The sequence below is a fragment of the Leucoraja erinacea genome, chromosome 4 (genome assembly GCF_028641065.1).
Source record: "Leucoraja erinacea ecotype New England chromosome 4, Leri_hhj_1, whole genome shotgun sequence".
NCBI lineage: Eukaryota > Metazoa > Chordata > Chondrichthyes > Rajiformes > Rajidae > Leucoraja > Leucoraja erinaceus.
In genome coordinates this window covers 22,755,407-22,775,197 of record NC_073380.1, presented here as the reverse complement: position 1 = coordinate 22,775,197, position 19,791 = coordinate 22,755,407, and the positions used below count along the sequence as shown (strand labels likewise).

The 19,791-nt window shown below is 41.8% G+C and overlaps 1 protein-coding gene across 2 annotated transcripts in view; it reads left to right on the top strand.

The window, feature by feature from the left end:
- Positions 1-19,791, top strand: part of col22a1 (collagen, type XXII, alpha 1) — a 260,574-nt gene that overhangs the window by 141,181 nt on the left and 99,602 nt on the right. For both annotated transcript variants that reach the window (XM_055633867.1, XM_055633868.1), the window contains exons 17-21: positions 2,885-2,929; positions 3,903-3,941; positions 6,894-6,923; positions 10,834-10,887; positions 18,187-18,240. In XM_055633867.1, the coding sequence (XP_055489842.1) occupies positions 2,885-2,929; positions 3,903-3,941; positions 6,894-6,923; positions 10,834-10,887; positions 18,187-18,240 (222 nt within the window). The remainder of the gene's footprint in view (positions 1-2,884; positions 2,930-3,902; positions 3,942-6,893; positions 6,924-10,833; positions 10,888-18,186; positions 18,241-19,791) is intronic.

The following is a 19,791-nucleotide window of genomic DNA, read 5'->3' as shown; positions in this document are numbered from 1 at the left end:
TGTGATCATCTGTCTGTGTAAAGGATGTGGAGTTGCTGATGTGGCCTATATTTATTGACGGACCCCAATTTTTCTTGAGAAGGTAATGGTAAGATATCTCCTTGAACCACCACAGAGACCAATTTGGAATAGATCTGGAGCAGCTGTGATATTTGGAGTAATTTTCATAAATTTGAGCAACCAATCTTACCAAAAACAGTTTACTTTTATCAGTTTACTTTTAACAATTAACTGAAATTGATCAATGACCTTGATTGGTTTTCTGTCCACAAGTAACAATTTTTAATTCCTCACTTGTGTTCAAACCTCCCTTAATCACGCACCCTAATATGTGCCAACAACCTTGAAATGTCACTGAGGGTCCTCACTCTCAATTACCACAATCATCCTAAACTCTCTAATTTCTTCTCCAAGCCTCTTCATAGCTAATCCTCTCAGAAGCTACCTATTCTTGGACCAGGGCATAAAGATGAGAAATAAAAGCAGGAAGAGTCATTCAGGCCTTATGACTATTCCATATTTTTAAACTAAGTTCACAGCTGATATCTAACCTCAATGTTACTCATTTCATGCTCTAGTTCTATTAATATCTAAAAATCTTTATGACTCACTCCTCCCTAACTCTCAGCCTGAAGAAGGGTCTCGACCCAAAACATCACCCATTCTGTCTCTCTGGAGATATTGCCTGTCCCATTGAGTTACTCCAGCATTTTGTGTCTATCTTTGGTGTAAACTAGCATCTGCAGTTCCGTCCTGCTCATAAATTTATTTGAATGTCTTCAAGGAGCAATTAAATGATTTCTCTCTTTGATTGACCTTGGTAATTATAGGTTTGCTTCAACTGCAAATTCCATACTGAGCCCTGCCATGAAAATAGATCACCAAGTAGACAGAAGAAAGGGTTCAAGGAATGTTGGAAACCTCCTTGAAAATAATGCAGCATCGTTGAACCCCATGACCACCAGATACTGTGAAGACCATCTGAATATTTACATTGTGTTCCTCTGTTGTGCAGAAACAAAGTGAAAGTGAAAAAGCAAAGTGAAAGTGTGTTATGCTTTATAGCTTTATTAAATTGAGTCCATGAAAGTTGTTATTCAACAGTGGTATTTAAGAGGCTTGTAGATAGGCAGATGGCCGTGCCTGTCTAATGGAGGGATATGGATCATATGCAGGCAGAGGAGATTAGATTATTTTAGCATCATGTTCGCCATAGACATTGTGTCCTGAATGGCCTGTCCTGTGCCATGCTGTTCTGTCTTATGTTCTATGTGAATCCTGAAAACACTTAATGGCTGAGCCCGAGGCACAGAATTCCAAAGACTCACTCTCCCCTGAGTGAAGAAATGTCTTCTCTGTCCTGAATACCAACCTTTTATTTTGTGACTGTGAGCCTTCATCCTAGATATCTTAATAGTTGGAAATATCATACCCCATCTACTCTGCTAAGCCCGCAGAAATATTTTGTCATGGGGGCAGAACAGCACAGGTCTAATCTACTTAATGGGTGGTCGTCTCTCTCTTCTCATGTAACTAATGCATCATGCTAATCTGGTAAACATCTACTGCATTCCTCCTTCTGCAAATTCATCCTTTATGAGTTAGGAAGACCAAATTTGTACAGAGCATGCAAGCTCATTATGGTCCTACATAATTGGAATGTTTCTGCTCCTCTACTCAAATTCACTCACAATAAAGGCCAGTAGGCAATTTGCTTTCTTAAATACTTTCTATACCTATATGTCCACTTTCAGTGGTTCATGTTCTAGGGCCCAATGCTCCTCTGAACACCCACGCCTTTGTCTGTCATACACCATTTAATAAATACCTCGGGTTTCTACTTTTTTTACAAGAGTGAATGCCCATGCTGTTTTTTTCACATTATGTTTCTTTTGCCATGCCTTAACCTGTCTGTATCCCCTTGAACCTCTTTCCATCATCCTCTGTATCCATGCTACCATTTAGCTCTGCATCCTAAGTGAACTTAGATATATTGCACATGATCTCCCCATTTAAATCATTAACGTAGGTTATGAACAAATGAGTCTCCAGCAGCAATCACTGCAGCCCCTCACTGGTCGCTGCCTGTCAACCTGAATGTGGTCTGTTTATTCCTACTGTCTGTTTTCTGTTCTTTAACCAATACTCAATCTATGCCCCCAATTCCATGCTCTTTTTTAAAGTGTGGCATCATATTGAAGACCTCCAGAAAACTAAATGTACACCACAAGTTATGTAGGAAAGAACTGTAGATGCTGGTTTAATTCGAAGGTAAACACAAAATGCTGGAGTAACTCAGCGGGACAGGCAGCATCTCTGGAGAGAAGGAATGGGTGACGTTTCGGTTTGTTTGATGCAACCTCAAGAAACACTATAAGATTTATCTTGGAAGAATATGGTGCAATACAAACGTAGAAACGATCCGTTTCAGCACTGGGTGAATGATGGTCAAGAATAACAAATAGCTATCTCTCCTTTATTCTTCTGCTTTCTACCTCTGCTTCTTTTCTCTTCATTTTCTTTCTTTTCCCATTTTCCTTTTCTCACTTTCTGATATCACACACGTTTCTATTTCTTTTCTATTCTTTCTCTGTCTCCTTTTTATTGTCAAAATAAAAATAATAAGAACCTGTACGTGAATTGTAACATGCCAATATATACTAGGTACATATGGTACCACATTATTGTACTTACTTCTAATATTAAAAAAAAATTTAAAAAGATTTATTAGCATGATTTTCATTTTAAAAAAAACCACATTGATTCTACTAATCAAATTCTACATGGATAGGCTCCTGTGAAAAGCATTAAGTTACCTTGTTCAGTTAAAACTGTTGAGTAAAAGGAAATTGATGCTGTAATTTTATTCTATTCTACTTCACAGGGTGCAACTGGGTTTCCAGGGCTTTCTGGATTTAAAGGAGCAAAAGTAAGTACAGCAATCAAAAACAATTAGGTAAAAGAAAATCCAAGTCATTTAAAAATGTAGAACATGTTAATGGGTTTGTGAAAACTACTCTGGAATTAAACTACTGACCCTATTGCATCTGAAATTGAGCAAAAGGGAGGACATTAATAAAGCTTAGATTTTTAAAAAGTTAAAAAAACTGTGGCTGTGGCTGGGGCAGTGCACAAAAAAAAGTTATTCTATTGTGGGGACTAATATGTACAAGCACACTTGCCGCAAGATACATGCTGACCATCATAAAATTAGAGGCATTAGCGAATATAGAACTCATGCCCAACAGAAATGTGCGAGCTAGGCTGTTCACAATGTCAGTCAGCTCGCATTTCTGACTTGCTGTCAGTGCTGCTAAATCAGAACTTTTTTTTATCTGTACATACTGTAAGATGCGAATGTTCGTGGCAATGTTTTTATTGTCAATCTGGCCTAGTTGAGATACTGGATGTTGGAGATCCTCCTCCAAAAATTGTCCAATGCTTGTTTCAATTCCAGACACAAATTATGTTGGGTTGGTTGTTCTGGAAATAGATAAGCTCCAAATATATGATCAGTAGGTATATGGATGATCAAACATAAAAATCTGCTCCTGATTGCTCACTGCTGGAAAGTTTTTGTCCAGATCTTAGATGAGGATATAACTTACCTTAATTCTCATGTCCTCCCACAGTTGAGCAATACGTTAAAACATTTTTGTTCAGCTTTACATTTGGACAGCTGACATAGAATATTTGCCTTTAAACTAGGTAGGAAGCAAAAAATTTCATTTTCAAAATTTTCAAAATTTTCAAAATTGGTAGATTTCTCCAAATTGCATAGACCTGCAGAATTGATGCAATTTGCCTTTGTTTTCATCTTGGCCAATTGATGGAAAGAAGGTTCTCAATCTCATGCAGTTCAGTTTTTGGACACATAATTTGTTTCCTGCATTGTTTCACAGGGAGATGCTGGACCTCCAGGCCTACCCGGGAGCATGTCAGTAAGTGCTCAAGCAGTTATGTGATTTTTTGGAAGTATCTATCTATCTCTCTATCTATCTATCTATCTATCTATCTATCTATCTATCTATCTATCTTTAAAACTCTGTGCATGACGATTGGCTGCCTTTCTGCCCTTTTGATTCGTGCCCAATACTCGCAGATGTCCAATCGGAATGGCCGATGCTCGCAGATGTCCAATTGGAATGGATCCTTTTACTTTCTTCTTTTGATTCACTGCCACGCCGAATCCAGACGCTCAATCTCCCAGGTCTTTTCCATTTCGGTGGAGATTTCGCTTTTCTTTCTAAGTATCCGCTCCTCATTGCATTTTGTCGCCTTTAAGTACACGTTTTTAATGAAATCCTTCTATCCCCCCCCCCCCCCCACTCACTCATTTTGTCGCCTCCTGCTGGCCAGCGACCATAACGACTGCTGGCGCCCGCATTTCAAACTCAAGAGACGCCATTTAATTCGGCCTTTCAAGAATGGCTTCAGGTCGAGGACCACGTCTCCTGTGGGGGCTGCGGGTAGGGAACGGCTACGGGTAGGGAACGGCTGCGTTGGGGGAGCAGACCCAACAGGTCTGCCATTGGTCTAGTATATATTTAAAACTCGTGTTGGTTTGTCATTTGTGAATCTCCTCCTCCGAAATTTGCAAAAACTAAACAATTCTTACATATTCTGTTTTTCCTCCTCCTCTTAATGTTTAGAAAAGTTTAGAAGTTTAGAAAAATGCTTAGAAAATTCGGTTCAACCTTTCCCTGCTTTTTCAGTACAAAACATGAAAAATTTCAAAATGTTAAAAAAAAATCAAACTGCTTCTCACCCATAGAACGTTGATGAACGTTTCATCATGTGATGTCACAATGCCCAATGCTCACAAATGTCCAATCGCAATGGATCTCATTTACATATGCCTTTGCTTCAGCCCCAGCCACCCTGATGTTGCAGCATGTTCCATTGTGTGATGTCACGATACCATCCCTCACAGATGGCCAATCGCAATGGATCGCATTTACATATCCCCCTCCTCTCTCTCTCTCTCTCTCTCTCTCTCTCTCCCCCCTCCCCTCCCCTCTCTCCCATTCTCCCCCTCTCCCCCTTATCTCTCTCTCCCTCCCTCTCTCTCTCCCCCTCTCTCTCTCTCTCCCTCTTTATCTCTCTCCCCTCTCTCTCTCTCTCTCCCTCTTGCCCTCCCTCTCTCTCACTCCCTCTCTCTCCCTCTCATAGAAACATAGAAACATAGAAATGAGGTGCAGTAGTAGGCCATTCGGCCCTTCGAGCCTGCACCGCCATTCAATATGATCATGGCTGATCATCCAACTCAGTATCCCGTACCTGCCTTCTCTCCATACCCCCTGATCCCCTTAGCCACAAGGGCCACATCTAACTCCCTCTTAAATATAGCCAATTAACTGGCCTCAACTACCCTCTGTGGCAGAGAGTTCCACAGATTCACCACTTCCTCCTTCCCCTCTCTCCTCTCTCTCTCCCCCTCCCCCCTCTCTCCCTTCCCTCCCCCCTGCCCCTCCCCCCCCCTCCCCCCCTGCCCCCCTCCCCCTCTCTCCCCTGCCCCCACCCCTCTCTCCTCCTCCCACCCCTCTCTCCACCCTAATTCTCCCCCCCCTCCTCCCTCCCTCCTCCAATCCCCTCTCCTACCCCCCACCCCCCTCCCCTCCTCCCCCAATCCCTATCTCCCCTACTCCAACCTTTCTTTGATTCTATGAGAATTTTTTTTTCTTAGCGTACCCTCATTGTTTTGCTGGATAGTAAAGGATCCCCCGTATTGGCACCCACTCTGCAGACCTGTATTTTCTGGTGGAACCCCAAGGGTCTCCTCTCTCCATCCTCCCCCACCCAAGGTACTCCCCCACTTGTGTTGCCTCTCTCCTCCCCTATCTCCCTCATCCCCTATCCTCCTCATCCCCCTACTCTGCAACCTTTCTTTGATTCTATGAGAATTTTTTTTTCTTAGCGTATTTGTCAGTGCTACTGCTCATTGTTTTGCTGGATAGTAAAGGATCCTTTTCTGTGCACGTATTGGCACAAAGGGGTGGGTAGAAATCCAAAGTAAAAGTTGTGCAGACCTGTATTTTCTGGTGGAACTTGGCATAAGGGTCTCCTATCATCTTGTGTACATCCTCCAATCTAGCCTCTAATTTGATGAAAGTTAGTTTAGTTTGAAATTGTCTCTAGTTTTTTGTCACATGTAGCAAGGTACAGTGATAAACTTTTGTTGCATGCTAACCAGTTAGCGGAAAGACAATACATGATTACAATCAAGCCAATCACAGTGTACAGATACATGATGAAGGGAAAAATGTGAATTTTGTTTTGTGCAAGATAAAGCCGGTAAAGTCCGATCAGAGATGGTTCGATCGTCTCCAATGAGGTTGGTATTGGTTCAGGACAGCTCTCTAGTTGTGGTATAATGGTTCCATTGCCTGATAACAGCTGGGGAGAAACTGTTCCTGAAGCTGTAGGTGTGTGTTTTCACACTTCTATACCCTTTGCCTGATGGGAGAGGGGAGAAGAGGGAGTGGACAGGGTGCAACTTGTCCTTGATTGTGCTAGTGGCCTTGCCGAGGCTGTGTGTGGTATAAACGGAGTTAATGCAAGGGAGGTTGGTTTGTGTGATGGTCTGGGATATGTCCACACTTCATTGCAATTTCTTGCGGTTTTGGATGGAGCTGTTCCCAAACCATGCTGTGATGTGCTGTGATGAACATTGCAAGTTGTTAATACAACTTTTAAACACTTTCAGAAATATTTTTGAATTATTTTGGCACTTTATTAATGATTATGATGAGCATAAAATGTAATTCAGGCAACGCCACAATTTGATAAAGTAAGATTCACCAATTATAGACAAATGTGTACTTTATGATCCAGCCTTTTGCTCGTGTTTCTCAGTTTTGACTGTTAACTAACAGTGCCATATTTTCTTTCAGGTGGAGACTGGTAGTTTAAAAGGAGAACAAGTAAGTATAATGCTCACACATCGTTAACAAAAAGTTGTCAAATGGAATCATGCCCTTAACTTTACATTGGAGTTTTAGTTTAGTTTAGTTTAGATTAGTTTAGAGATACAGTACAGAAGCAGGCCTTTTGGCCCATCGAGTCCACACCAACCAGTGATCCCCGCACACTAATACTATCTTACACACACTAGGGACAACTGAATATTTCACCAAAGCCATTAACCTACACAGCTGTACATCTTTGGAGTGTGGGAGAAAACCGGAACACCTGGAGTAAACCCATGCAGATCACCGGGGAACGTACAAACTCCATACAGACAGAACCCATGGTCAGGATTGAAGCTGGGTCTCTAGCGCTGTAAGATAGCAACCCTATGTTGTGCCACCATGCTGCCACTTTTATTCAAGATGGCTATGCATTATTGGCTAATAATGCTTAAACATTCAGTGGAATTTTACAGAGGTTTAGTGCTATGTAACAGAAAGTTAATGCTGCCTCGTATAAATGTTTCATTGCATGTGTTCCCTTCAAGAGGCAGCAAGCAGTGCAAAGGGTGCTGCTACTGCTGCCCAGCTCCGAGCTCGATTCTGGTGTGGAGTTTTACGCATCCATCCTGTGATCACACGGGTTTCCCATGGGAGCTCCAGTTTCCTCCTACATACTCTCATCATGTAGTAGATTATTTGCCCTCTGCATGGTTTGTTGGCAGGAGAACCAGGAAGGATTGAAGGATCATTCCATGGTGATCTGTCACGGACTAACCACACCAATGAGGCAGCCAAATAGGAGACTGAGGATATTTGGCATGTCTCCAATGAATCTTACAAATTTCTACAGATACACCTTAGAAAGAATATTCTCTGGTTGCTTCACAGCTTGGTATGGGATCAGATCTGTCCAAGAAATAGCAGAACGTTTTAGAAATAGCCTAGTCCAGACCTCCCACCATTGCCTGCGCGCATATTCAAAATTTTGTCCCACTCTGGGCATTCCTTCTTCTTCCTGCTTCCGTTGGCAGAAGGTACAGAAGCATGAAAGTGCGCACCACGAGACTCAGGAACAACTTCTTCCTCTCTGTTATCAACATTAAATGATCATTATGTTAAATGATCATTCCAAAAGCTAGGAAATTGTCCGATTCACCTCCACCCCATTGAGGACATTGGACTTTGTCTATGGAACTGATGCACTACAATATGTTACATTGCTGTGAACTATCTTCTGCACTTTGTATCTTTCCCTTTATCGATTGGAATTTGATCTGTTTTGATGGCATGTAAAACAAAGTTTTTCACTGTACCCCAGTACATGTGACAATAATAAACAAATCGAATCCAAAACCTAAACTAGCAGTACAGTTCAGCTTAACTCTATCCCATTGCTCACATTGGACTTTGTCTATCGAATTGAAGCTGAGAATCTATTCTGAGTATATTCTGCACACTGTTTTTCTCTATCTATTGCACTTGAGTTTGAATTGGTTATATTTATGTGTAGCATTATATGATCTGCTTGGATAGCATGCAAAACAACACGTTTCACTGTACTTTAGTACGTCATAAACCTAAACCTATTAGGAAGTTTACAGGAAAATACATGGGGGAATGGGACAAATGATAATAGAGTCATAGTCATAGATTGATACTGTGTGGAAACAGGCATTTCAGCCCAAATTGCCCACACTGGCCAACATGTCCTAGCTACACTAATCTCACCTGCCTGTGTTTGGACCATAACCCTCCAAACCTGTCCTATCCATGTACCTCTCTAATTGTTTCTTAAATGTAGGGATACTCCCTGCCTCAACTATCTCATCTGGCAGCTTGTTCCATACACCCACCACCCTTTGTGTGAAAATGTTACCCCTCAGATTCCTATTAATTATTTTTTCCCATCACCTTAAACCTTTGTCCACTGGTCCTCGATTCACCTACTCTGAGCAAGAGACTGTCCATCTACCTGATCTATTCCTCTCATGATTTTAATACACCCCTATAAGATCACCCTTCATCCTCCAGTGCTCCAAGGAATAATCACAGCCTACTCAACCTCTGCCTATTTTCTATGTTTCTATGTTTCTAAACCCTCCTGGGAATATCCTCGTAAATTTTCTCTGTACCCTTTACAGCTTGACAACATCTTTCCAATAACATTGTGCCCACAATTGAACACAATACTCTAAATGTGGTTCACCAATGTCTTATGCAATTACAATATGACCTCCCAACTTCCAGACAATTCTCTGACTGATGAAGGCCAATGTGCCAAACGCTTTTTGAACCACCCAATCGACCTGTGACTCCACCTTCACGGAACCATGTACCTGCACTCCCAGATCCCTCTGCTCCACAACACTCCCCAGACCCCTACTATTCACGTGTAGGTCCTGCCCATGCTAGACTTCCCAAAATGCAACACCTCACATTTCTCTGTATTAAATTCCACCGACCATTCCTACCTAGCCAATCGATCAAGATCCTGCTGCAACTTTTCACAACCATCGTCACTATCTGCAAAACAACCCACTTTTGTATTATGTTTTGAGAATGATAATGTTTAATGTTAAGGATAATGTTTTGAGAACTGGCGTAGACACATGGGCTGAATGGTCTTGTTCTGTGTCTGGGGTTTTTCTTGTTCCTACACAGGGGCTGAATGTGGCCAGTTGGCACATTGTATCCAATTCCCCTACCAACCTGGGTTCCACCACATGAAGATCAAGCTTGCAAAGTGTGCATAGATCAGATTGAGCAATATAACATCTTCAGAACAGCTAGCCTCCTCACTGCAAAGCATCACCAGATCATCAACATGTTTAACACTTTAACAAAACATAAGCTAAAAACATAAGAAATAGTACAATGGTAAGCCATCTGACACTTTGAATCTGTTTCACAATTCGTCAAGCTCATTATCTTTTGACTCTCTTAACATACAGAAATGCAGTGATCTCCATTTTTTATTCACTCAGTGACTCAACCTCCTCAGATCTTCTGGAGAAGAGAATTCCAATTCTTCACCATGTTCTGTGTGTAGAGATTTTTCTTGTTCCTCTTTTATTCCGAATCTGTGAACCTTAGCTCTAAATTCATCTGAGAGAGGAAACATCCTTTCTGCATCCAACCTATCAAGCCCAGTAAAAATGTGTATCTCAATGAGATCTCCTCTTATTCTTCAAAACTCTAGAGCATACAGGCCTTATCTACTCGATCTCTCCTCCTATGACAAACCCATCATTCCTCGAACCACCAACATGAATCTTTGCTGCACTCCCTCTGTTGCAAGTACATCGTTTTTTGGATGTGCATGCAAAGGAATGTGATCTCACTGAGGCCCTACAGCATTGCAGTGACACATCTTTATTTCTATTCTCAAATCCTCTCATTCTTCTTCCTCGTGTCCGGCCATCTTCTATATCACGTCTTTCCGGTCGGTCAGTGACGGTTGACGGTCGCTGGTTGCAGAATTAGTTACTTCAGTCAGTCACTGTGGTACAGTTTCTGTCGTCAGCATTGTCCGGGATGCGCCACGTGGAGGCTTCTGCTTGCATCCCAATCCACTCATCGTAAAAGCCAATGCAATCATTTGCATTCCTATTCACTTGCCGTACTTGTTGGTTTTCATACCTTGTGTACAAGGAATCTTAGATCCCTTTGAACATTTATTAGATTGTATGCAAAACAAAGAACTTCACTGTACCTAGGTACATGTGACAATAAATTATCATTGAATCATTGAACAGCAACATGATCCAATCTCAACATTTTCAAAACACATGACTTTTGGTCCACTTCGCAGCAAAAGGGAATAATTACTTATTTTTGTACATGAATGCAATTTAGAGCTGCCATTAAATCTCCAGTTAGAGTATTACTTATATTTTAAATATCTCATGTTTTGCCTTTCCAGGGTGACCCAGGGCCTCGGGGCTTTCCTGGTTTGTTAGGCCCTTCAGGGCCTATGGTAAGTGTTTTATTGTTTGCAAGGAAGAAATTTAAATTATTCCCCAATCCTGCAGCGTTATCACAAATGAAACCTTAGGTTATTTCATCCACTCTGTATGTGTGTATGTCTGTGTAGTTGTCTGTGCATGTGAATGTGTATGCACGTGCATGTGTGCATTTAATTGTATATCCTCATTTTTGTGCATGTTTATGTTTATTTCTGTATGTGTATCTCCATGTGCATGTGTTTATATGTCTTTGTATGTGTGTGCGTGTGATTACACAATAGAGTCTGTTAATTACTGTCAATTGCCTTGGCTTTAAATCACAAACATGCGATTATTATCTTGTTGTTATACGGTACAAGGAAACATTCCAATAGTGAAGAGGGAACACTTAACATATACACAGGTTAAATTTGTAAAGCTGTTCTTGAAAAGTATCTTGAAGATAGTGCACAGGCAGGGTGGCATGGCAGACATGGCTCATGCCTCAATATCAATGCTTTGGGATTGATTTTTACTGTTGTGGTAGGATGGTAGTTAAGGATGGTAGTTAATCATGGTGGAGCTGATGGACATGTGAGGAAGCATACCTTATTGGGAAATAAGTGGCGTAACAGGATTAATGGCATCACTTCAAAAACCAATTTGAGACTTGATAGATCTAATGAGTTTCTTCAGTGTTATAGAATAATATAAGAAACATGATTTTGCAGTGATGGAGTGGGTAATGATACGTGCAATAATGCACAAAACTAAAATTTGAGTGGTCCCCACTTCAACTTCTCATAAAATAAAGATCAAACTTCAAACGGTAAGTTCACGTTTAATCTTTCTATTTTATATCGAAGTCACGTGAGTGACTATGTGAAGCCTTCTAAGCTCTGTGGTTTCATGCAATAAACTAATCTATGTGTGAAACACTCAAACAGATAAACCATAAATGATAGTAAATACATGGGTTATTAACAACATGATGCTAACTTGCATACATGTTCATTGCCCTTAATCGGACCACAGTCCCAATTGGCTATGAGTTAGACAATAACTCATGCAACACTGTTCAGAATTTCATCTGCAATCATCCAGGCATATTCAACCAAATGTTATAACTTCTGAAAGTACACTATGTAAGCCTCCTGCTGTAGCATGAAGATGATCAAATGGGAATATCCATTCTATTGTCTGCTAATGAGCCAATAGAAGAGTGAGTTGAAATTATTTGAAATCACACCCGCTATTAGCTGCTTAAACTCTATTCATGTTGAGATGGTCTGCACCAGCAATCTCTTGAGAAAACTATTAAATAACAATGAAGAAACTATCCTTCATCTCATAGGTACTAGCAAGTTCAGTGTACCTGTATACATAATAACCCCCAATCTCCGATCTGGTGGGTATGCTGTCAACTCCAAATTGTACCCAACCATGCCCGTTTTGCTTTATGAGATCATTTCTATAACAAGCTATCCTCATGTCAGTTATGAGCCAGAGACAGAGCCGGAGATTGAGTAAAGACTGTATTCTTTGTGCTGAAATCAGTTGCTAAAAGCATAATCAACTTAAAAGAAACTGCTCCCATTAGGAATAAAGTAGATGAATAACTGCATAATAATTTACTGATACATATTCCACAGTACTATGTCTAGGCTTTAGAGCATTCATATAAAAGACACCTTGCATAACGTTAGTCAACAGTGGGTGAATAACCAATCATTTATTGTCCCACTTATGGTACTAGAGAGAATGACAAAGCAGCACAAGCAGTGTCTATTATGCTATAACATAATTCCTTCTCTAAGCCCAAACGGAAAGAAACACAAACCTCTGCTACTTCTGTGTAAAAGTAGCTCACGTGTCTTCTTCACAAACTTCCCATACAATCGTGCAGAGCTAGCTGCACGAGAAATAGGCTGAACCAGCCATCACTCGTGACTTCGAGTAAATAGGAGCTTCTTTCAGCTGCCGTTTACAATGGTCACCCTGAACGAGTAGGCTAAATTGACACTATAAAAATTCATGTCGCCTCATCCTTAATATCGTATGAGGCATCTACTGATAAAACCCCTGAGTCTTATCAGCTACAAAAGCATGTTGTCTATAAACTCCATGACACTATGCCCTTTTGATCTAAGTAGGGCAGCATTAGCTTTAGAATCTTGGTAAATAGACTAGGCCTGAAGACAACCCCTAGGTAGAGCCTAAACTTTCCACCACTGGCTTTGTCATCAAAACACCAGATATATCTGTGCCTCTCTTGTATAGATATGGAAAAGTATGCATCTTCAAGATCGATTGAGGCCCTAAATTCTCTGAATCAGCTAAATTACTGAAAGACAATTATCCATCTTAAACTGGTTAACCAAACACATGATCAGACTAGCCAAATCCTAACCTGATTTGGCATGCTCCACTTTTCTTCAACCTTGAGAAAATATCAGAAATATACCCCTCTTGATCTTGGGCAGACTACTCATCTTTCTGAGATGTCTCTGTTTCCACTTGGATAACCATCTTTTCCTCTATTGACCAAACGGACGGAAATGTTGGATTCTTTTGCTGCTGAAGATACATTTATTTCTTTCTTTATTTATTTTTCGCTCATAACATATAATCAGATCCTTATGGCTAGACCTGACGCACAACATCCACTTGATGTGGGAATACGAGTTCCCTGTCAACTCTTCACCGTCAGAGTCACCACGATTTATCAACATCCTTCCTCAGAGTGGAAAATAGCATAATGCAACCCTGAAGCAGGAATTGCTCCACAGTCCTCTGACTGAAACCACCTGTCTCAGTCGTCAGTGCTTCCCTGGTCAATATGTTCCATGTGGCCAGCCAGTTCCAATATGGTCTACTCTGAACAAAGGTAGCCAACCTATTCCTACTTGGAACTTACAGAGGTTGCTATGCAAGGCACCTTGCCAATGTAGCTGCATCAATCTGCTCTCCTCCAGAGATAGTGAAAGGTACTAGACAAACCATGTTGCCAATAAATCCAAACCCGGGCCGACAGACTGCTCCATTTCATAGTTTTACGGAGGTTAGTAAAGAGAACTTACCTGCCAGCGTCTCTGAGCCCAGGTCGACCTGCTTGTTGGAGCTTCAGCGAAGTTCCATTGCAGACCACGTCTGACCACATCTTACATAGATACATAGAAAATAGGTGCAGGAGTAGGCCATTCGGACCTTCGAGCCTGCACCGCCATTCAATATGGTCATGGCTGATCATCCCGTACCTGCCTTCTCTCCATATCCCTTGATCCCTTTAGCCACAAGGGCCACATCTAACTCCCTCTTAAATATAGCCAATGAACTGGCCTCAACTAACTTCTGTCGCAGAGAGTTCCAGAGATTCACCACTCTCTGTGTGAATTTTTTTTTTTTTCTCATCTTAAAGGATTTCCCCTCTATTATTAAGCTGTGACCCCTTGTCCTGGACTTCCTCAATATCGGGAACAATCTTCCTGCATCTAGCCTGTCCAACCCCTTAAGAATTTTGTAAGTTTCTATAAGATCCCCCCTCAATCTCCTAAATTCTAGCGAGTACAATTCGAGTCTATCCAGTCTTTCTTCATATGAAAATCCTGACATCCCAGGAATCAGTCTAGTGAACCTTCTCTGCTCTCCCTCTATGGCAATAATGTCCTTCCTCAGATTTGGAGACCAAAACTGTACGCAATACACCGGGTGTGGTCTCACCAAGACCCTGTACAACTGCAGTAAAACCTCCCTGCTCCTATACTCAAATCCTTTTGCTATGAATGCTAACATACCATTCGCTTTCTTCACTGCCTGCTGCACCTGCATGCCTACATTCAATGACTGGTGCACCATGACACCCAGGTCTCGTTGCATTTCCCCTTTTCCTAATCGGCCACCATTTAGATAATAGTCTGCTTTCCTGTTTTTGCCAACAAAGTGGATAACCTCACATTTATCCACATTATACTGCATCTGCCATACATTTGCCCACTCACCCAGCCTATCCAAGTCACCTTGCAGCCTCCTAGCATCCACCTCACAGCTAACACTGCCCCCCAGCTTAGTGTCATCCGCAAACTTGGAGATGTTGCATTCAATTCCCTCGTCCAAATCATTAATATATATTGTAAATAGCTGGAGTCCCAGCACTGAGCCTTGCGGTACCCCACTAGTCACTGCCTGCCATTGTGAATAGGACCCGTTTATTCCTACTCTTTGCTTCCTGTTTGCAGGCAGTTCTCTATCCACATCAATACTGAACCCCCAATACCATGTGCTTTAAGTTTGTATACTAATCTCTTATGTGGGACCTTGTCGAAAGCCTTCTGAAAGTCCAGATATAACACATTCACTGGTTCTCCCCTATCCACTCTACTAGTTACATCTCCAAAAAATTCTATAAGATTCGTCAGACATGATTTACCTTTCGTAAATCCATGCTGACTTTGTCCAATGATTTCACCACTTTCCAAATGTGCTGCTATCCTATCTTTAATAACTGAGTCTAGCAGTTTCCCCACTACCGATGTTAGACTAACTGGTCTGTAATTCCCCGTTTTCTCTCTCCCTCCCTTTTTAAAAAGTGGGGTTACATTAGCTACCCTCCAATCCTCAGGAACTACTCCAGAATTTAAAGAGTTTTGAAAAATTATCACTAATGCATCCACTATTTCTGGAGCTACTTCCTTAAGTAATCTGGGATGCAGCCTATCTGGCCCTGGGGATTTATCGGCCTTTAATCCATTCAATTTGCCCAACACCACTTCCTGACTAACCTGGATTTCACTTAGTTCCTCCATCTCCTTTGACCCGCGGTCCCCTGCTATTTCCGGCAGATTATATATGTCTTCCTTAGTGAAGACGGAACCAAAGTAGTTATTCAATTGTTCCGCCATATCCTTGTTTCCCATGATCAATTCACCTGTTTCTGACTGCAAAGGACCTACATTTGTTTTAACTAATCTCTTTCTCTTCACATATCTATAAAAACATTTGCAGTCAGTTTTTATGTTCCCTGCCAGTTTTCTTTCATAATCTATTTTCCCTTTTGCTAATTAAGTCTGTTGTCCTCCTCTGCTGGTCTCTGAATTTCTCCCAGTCTCCCAGTTCAGCCCCACGCTTGCCAAACAGCTCTTTCCCGGAGCTCCAAAGCGACATTGCTGTGCAAGGCACAACGGCCAGCATTCCTGAGCCCAATGGGACAGACTGCTTCTTCGGCCTACAGCCTCTTTAGAGCCTTGCTGGAGCTTTACCAGTTATTCCCAGCCTGGTTTGACAGGTCGCTCCTTCGACTCCTTCTGCTCCGTCGGAGCCTTAGCATAGCTCACTGAACAGGCCGTGCCTGCCATAACTCCAAGCCTGCATCAACAGACTGCTCCCGCGGGCCTTCTGCCTTTTTTGGAGCCTTTGCTGGAGCTGACTGTGCAGATCGCGCTGCCAGTTTCTCCCAGCCTGGATCGACAGGCTATTCCTTTGGCCAGCTGCTCCTTCGGAGCCTCAGCGGGGTTCACTGGACAGGTCACGCCTGCCATTACTGCCAGCCTGGTTCAACAGGCTGCTCTTGTAGGGCCAGTTAGTGACTCCCGACTGCTCCTTTCCCAGAGTTTCAACTGTGCTTCCTGCCCCTTGAATACAGGGGTGAAAACCCGCCAGAATACTGGAGCCGCAAGAGCAGCCTGTTGAACCAGGCTTCTTTTGTAGCCCCACTGCCACCTTAAATTCCCCCTACAAGTCTTCAACTTGCTACATGTCCTCTCTGAAGAGATACTATGCAGGCTGCACATTACTGGCCCTGTAAAAATTAGCCATTTTGGGGAACTTATCCCATCAGATAAAGCATAAAAATACTTGAGATATGAAAGTGAATTAGGTGTCAAATTAAACTTATTTTTATGCTTTATCTGATGGGATAAATTGCAGACTTGATTTTTTAAATCTCAAAATGTTGTAACATTGCTACTTCATATGATAAAAATGAAGCATCTCCCCCATTAGTTCAAGGAATTTGATTTCCTTATCGATATCCACATAGTTGGAGTCACCTATGATATAATCTCCAACACTCCCCTCTTCTGAGCAGGAAATATTATAATGCAACCCATGAGCTTCCACAGGCATCTGACCAGCACCGCCTGTAAGTGTCTCCTAGTTGGCCAGGAGCACATCTCCTTTTCTCATTTTATTTATTTATTTATTTATCCATCAATTTATTTATTTATTTGATTCTTTGTTTGTTTGTTTGTTTATTTATTTATTTATTTTTACTCACTAGACAGGTTGCTCCTGCTAGTGACTCCGAGTCCTTGCTCCCTTCTGGAGCCTCAATGGAGTATCTTAGGGGAGGAATATAATGCAACTCTGAACCAGGTGTTGCTTCCTCAGGCCTCCGACTGGCTCTCTTTCAGAGCTCCAAAGGAGGTGTCTGAACAGACCTTGCCCGTCAGGTGCTCCGAACAGCCACCTGCTCCCGTGGAGCCCCAGTCCTCCTCGACGGTTGCTGTTCCGGCCGTGCTGGCAGCCGCTATTTTTAGCCACCAGCTCCATACAGAGCCTCCATGGCGGCAGCTACACAAGCTGTGCTAGCTTCTTCAGACTCACTGGCCCTATTTCCGGAGCAGCGGCCCCTTCCTGAAACAAAATTTCCCTTACCTGCCGGAGCAGTTTCAAATTCTCCGATTTTCGCACCATGCGTCTACGTATTGATGCACATGCAGGCTGGTGGGCTCTTCACGTAGTCACTCACATGACTTCAATATAAAATGTCTGCCGAGCTTCACAGCCATGTATCTCTGGCTTCTTAAAATTTATCTCCACTCCTTCTCCGCCGTTCTCCCCCTCCCCCCCCCCCCCCCATTTAAAGAACTTACGTGACACTTCCCGTGCACTATGTTTTCACTGTCTTAATTACAGCGCCAACCTGTTCATCGTGGTGTGTGTATGTATCACATTGGCTTTGCACTGTGTGAATTTCACTCAGACAGTGTGCCCTGTTCCCCGCCTGCATAACAGACTGGTGAAGGAAGCGATGTGTGTATGTGTGTGTGTGTGTGTGTGTGTTCCACTCTGACAGTCGCTGTTCCAGTCATCAGTTTTTCAGCAACCTGGTACGACTTGACAGTTGTCGGCAGTCGCCTGAATAATCGCCTGTGGGACAGGCCCATTAAGCACACATTTTATGTACTCTCATTGGGTCAAGAGGATTGGAATTTGTATTCCTAGGGAAGAAAGGAATTGGTAGAGAAATATCCTGGGGCAACTCTCGTGAACTTTCACCGATAACAGGTCAATGAGGTTAATAAAATATTGCATGTTTTCTTTCCTACTCTCAGGGTCCTCCTGGACTGGATGGCATTCCTGGAAAACCAGGTCTACAAGGTCAAAGGGTATGTAAACAATTAAATCCCTCAGTGTTGAATCAGCACTCTTTCAACTGGAGGCAGTATATGGGAGGCAGAATATGGGAGGCAGAATATGTAGATCTGGATTTCCTGCTAAATAATGAAACTATCATTTTCAGCAGGAAAGCTAGATAGCACAGTGAAATGGAAGGTTCCCATTCAACAAAGTGTAATAAAATTGAGCCACACAGACTTTGCAGGTTCAGAGGTGAATGCCTCTTTGGTGCAGAACTAGTTTATTTGGACCAGGATCTTAAAGGAATTTTATCCTAAAGATTTTACTCCTGGTAAATGATTACACACATGAGATGAACAGAGACAAAGGTGAACATCAAAATTAGAGATGGCCATGTTTCCTTGTTTGTGGTCAAACACCTCAGCAGTAATTCACTACCTTGTTCCAAACCATGAAATGGTGGGGAGGATAAAACCAGAGAGAAGAATTGTCCCAGAAGTACATGTGATTGGAGAAGCAGGGAGGTTGTTGATAGTCATGTGAGAGAGAATACAATAAAGGGAAATAAGTGAGGGAAAAGGATTGATCATAATGTGAGTAAGATTCAGTGATTACATTTGGGTTCCTCATCCCTGACTTATGTGCTTTATTGCTTCACTGTCCAACTCCAGTCCAGCAACTCTTCCTACTTGCCTTGCTGTGTACGTTCAACCCGCATTTTCAATTGAAGTCAACAATTTCAAAAGATAATGGCAAAAAAATGCCAAAGAAACATTTTACAATCGAGCAGAACAAAACCTGCCTCTAATTTAAAGATGAATATCATAGTATACTTAGAAATGCTTAGAACATGGACTGCAGAATGGGTCATTTGAAAGCATGGCCTATGTTAGTGTGCAAGATCCAATCTTGGTTTCCCCTCAACAGTGGAAGTACAGTGAATCAGAAAGCAATGTCAGCAAAAACACCAGTAATTTGCTATCTGATTGTTTGGAAATCCCAATAGTTGACTATCTTGCTTACAAGGAAATGTTTCCTGCACTCTCTTCAAACTCTGATGTTTCCAGTACTCCTTTTAAGCTTCCTGGTTTAATAGGAAAAGTTATTATACCATTAAGCATGCAAATAAAAAAATTAAGAGTGTGTTAATAAGAAGAGCAAACAATTGTCTGGAAAATTCCCAGTCCAACATCACTAAAATCCCAAGTGCACCAGATTAATAGAGTTTTATTGTGCTGAGCTATGAGAAAGCTGCTTGAACTTCATGGCTGCTTGAGTCCATGGTAGCAAAATAATATTTTATGTTAATGTGATTTATCAATTTGTTGCCTATGTTAATTGCAATAAATATATTTTAAAAATCACAGTCCTTTTATCGGGAACAATATGTCAATGATAATGTGATGTCACAATCGAGATGATTACATTGTGTGTTCCAATGATCTCTCCGGTTGCTACCGAATAGTTAATCTGTCCATGTTGCTAAGTAATGGTTTGGATTGGAAGGCATGGAGGAGATAGGAATATTGTGTAATGCTTGTATTTTTTAATGAAGAATGATTGGAGGAGTGCCTTAAGTG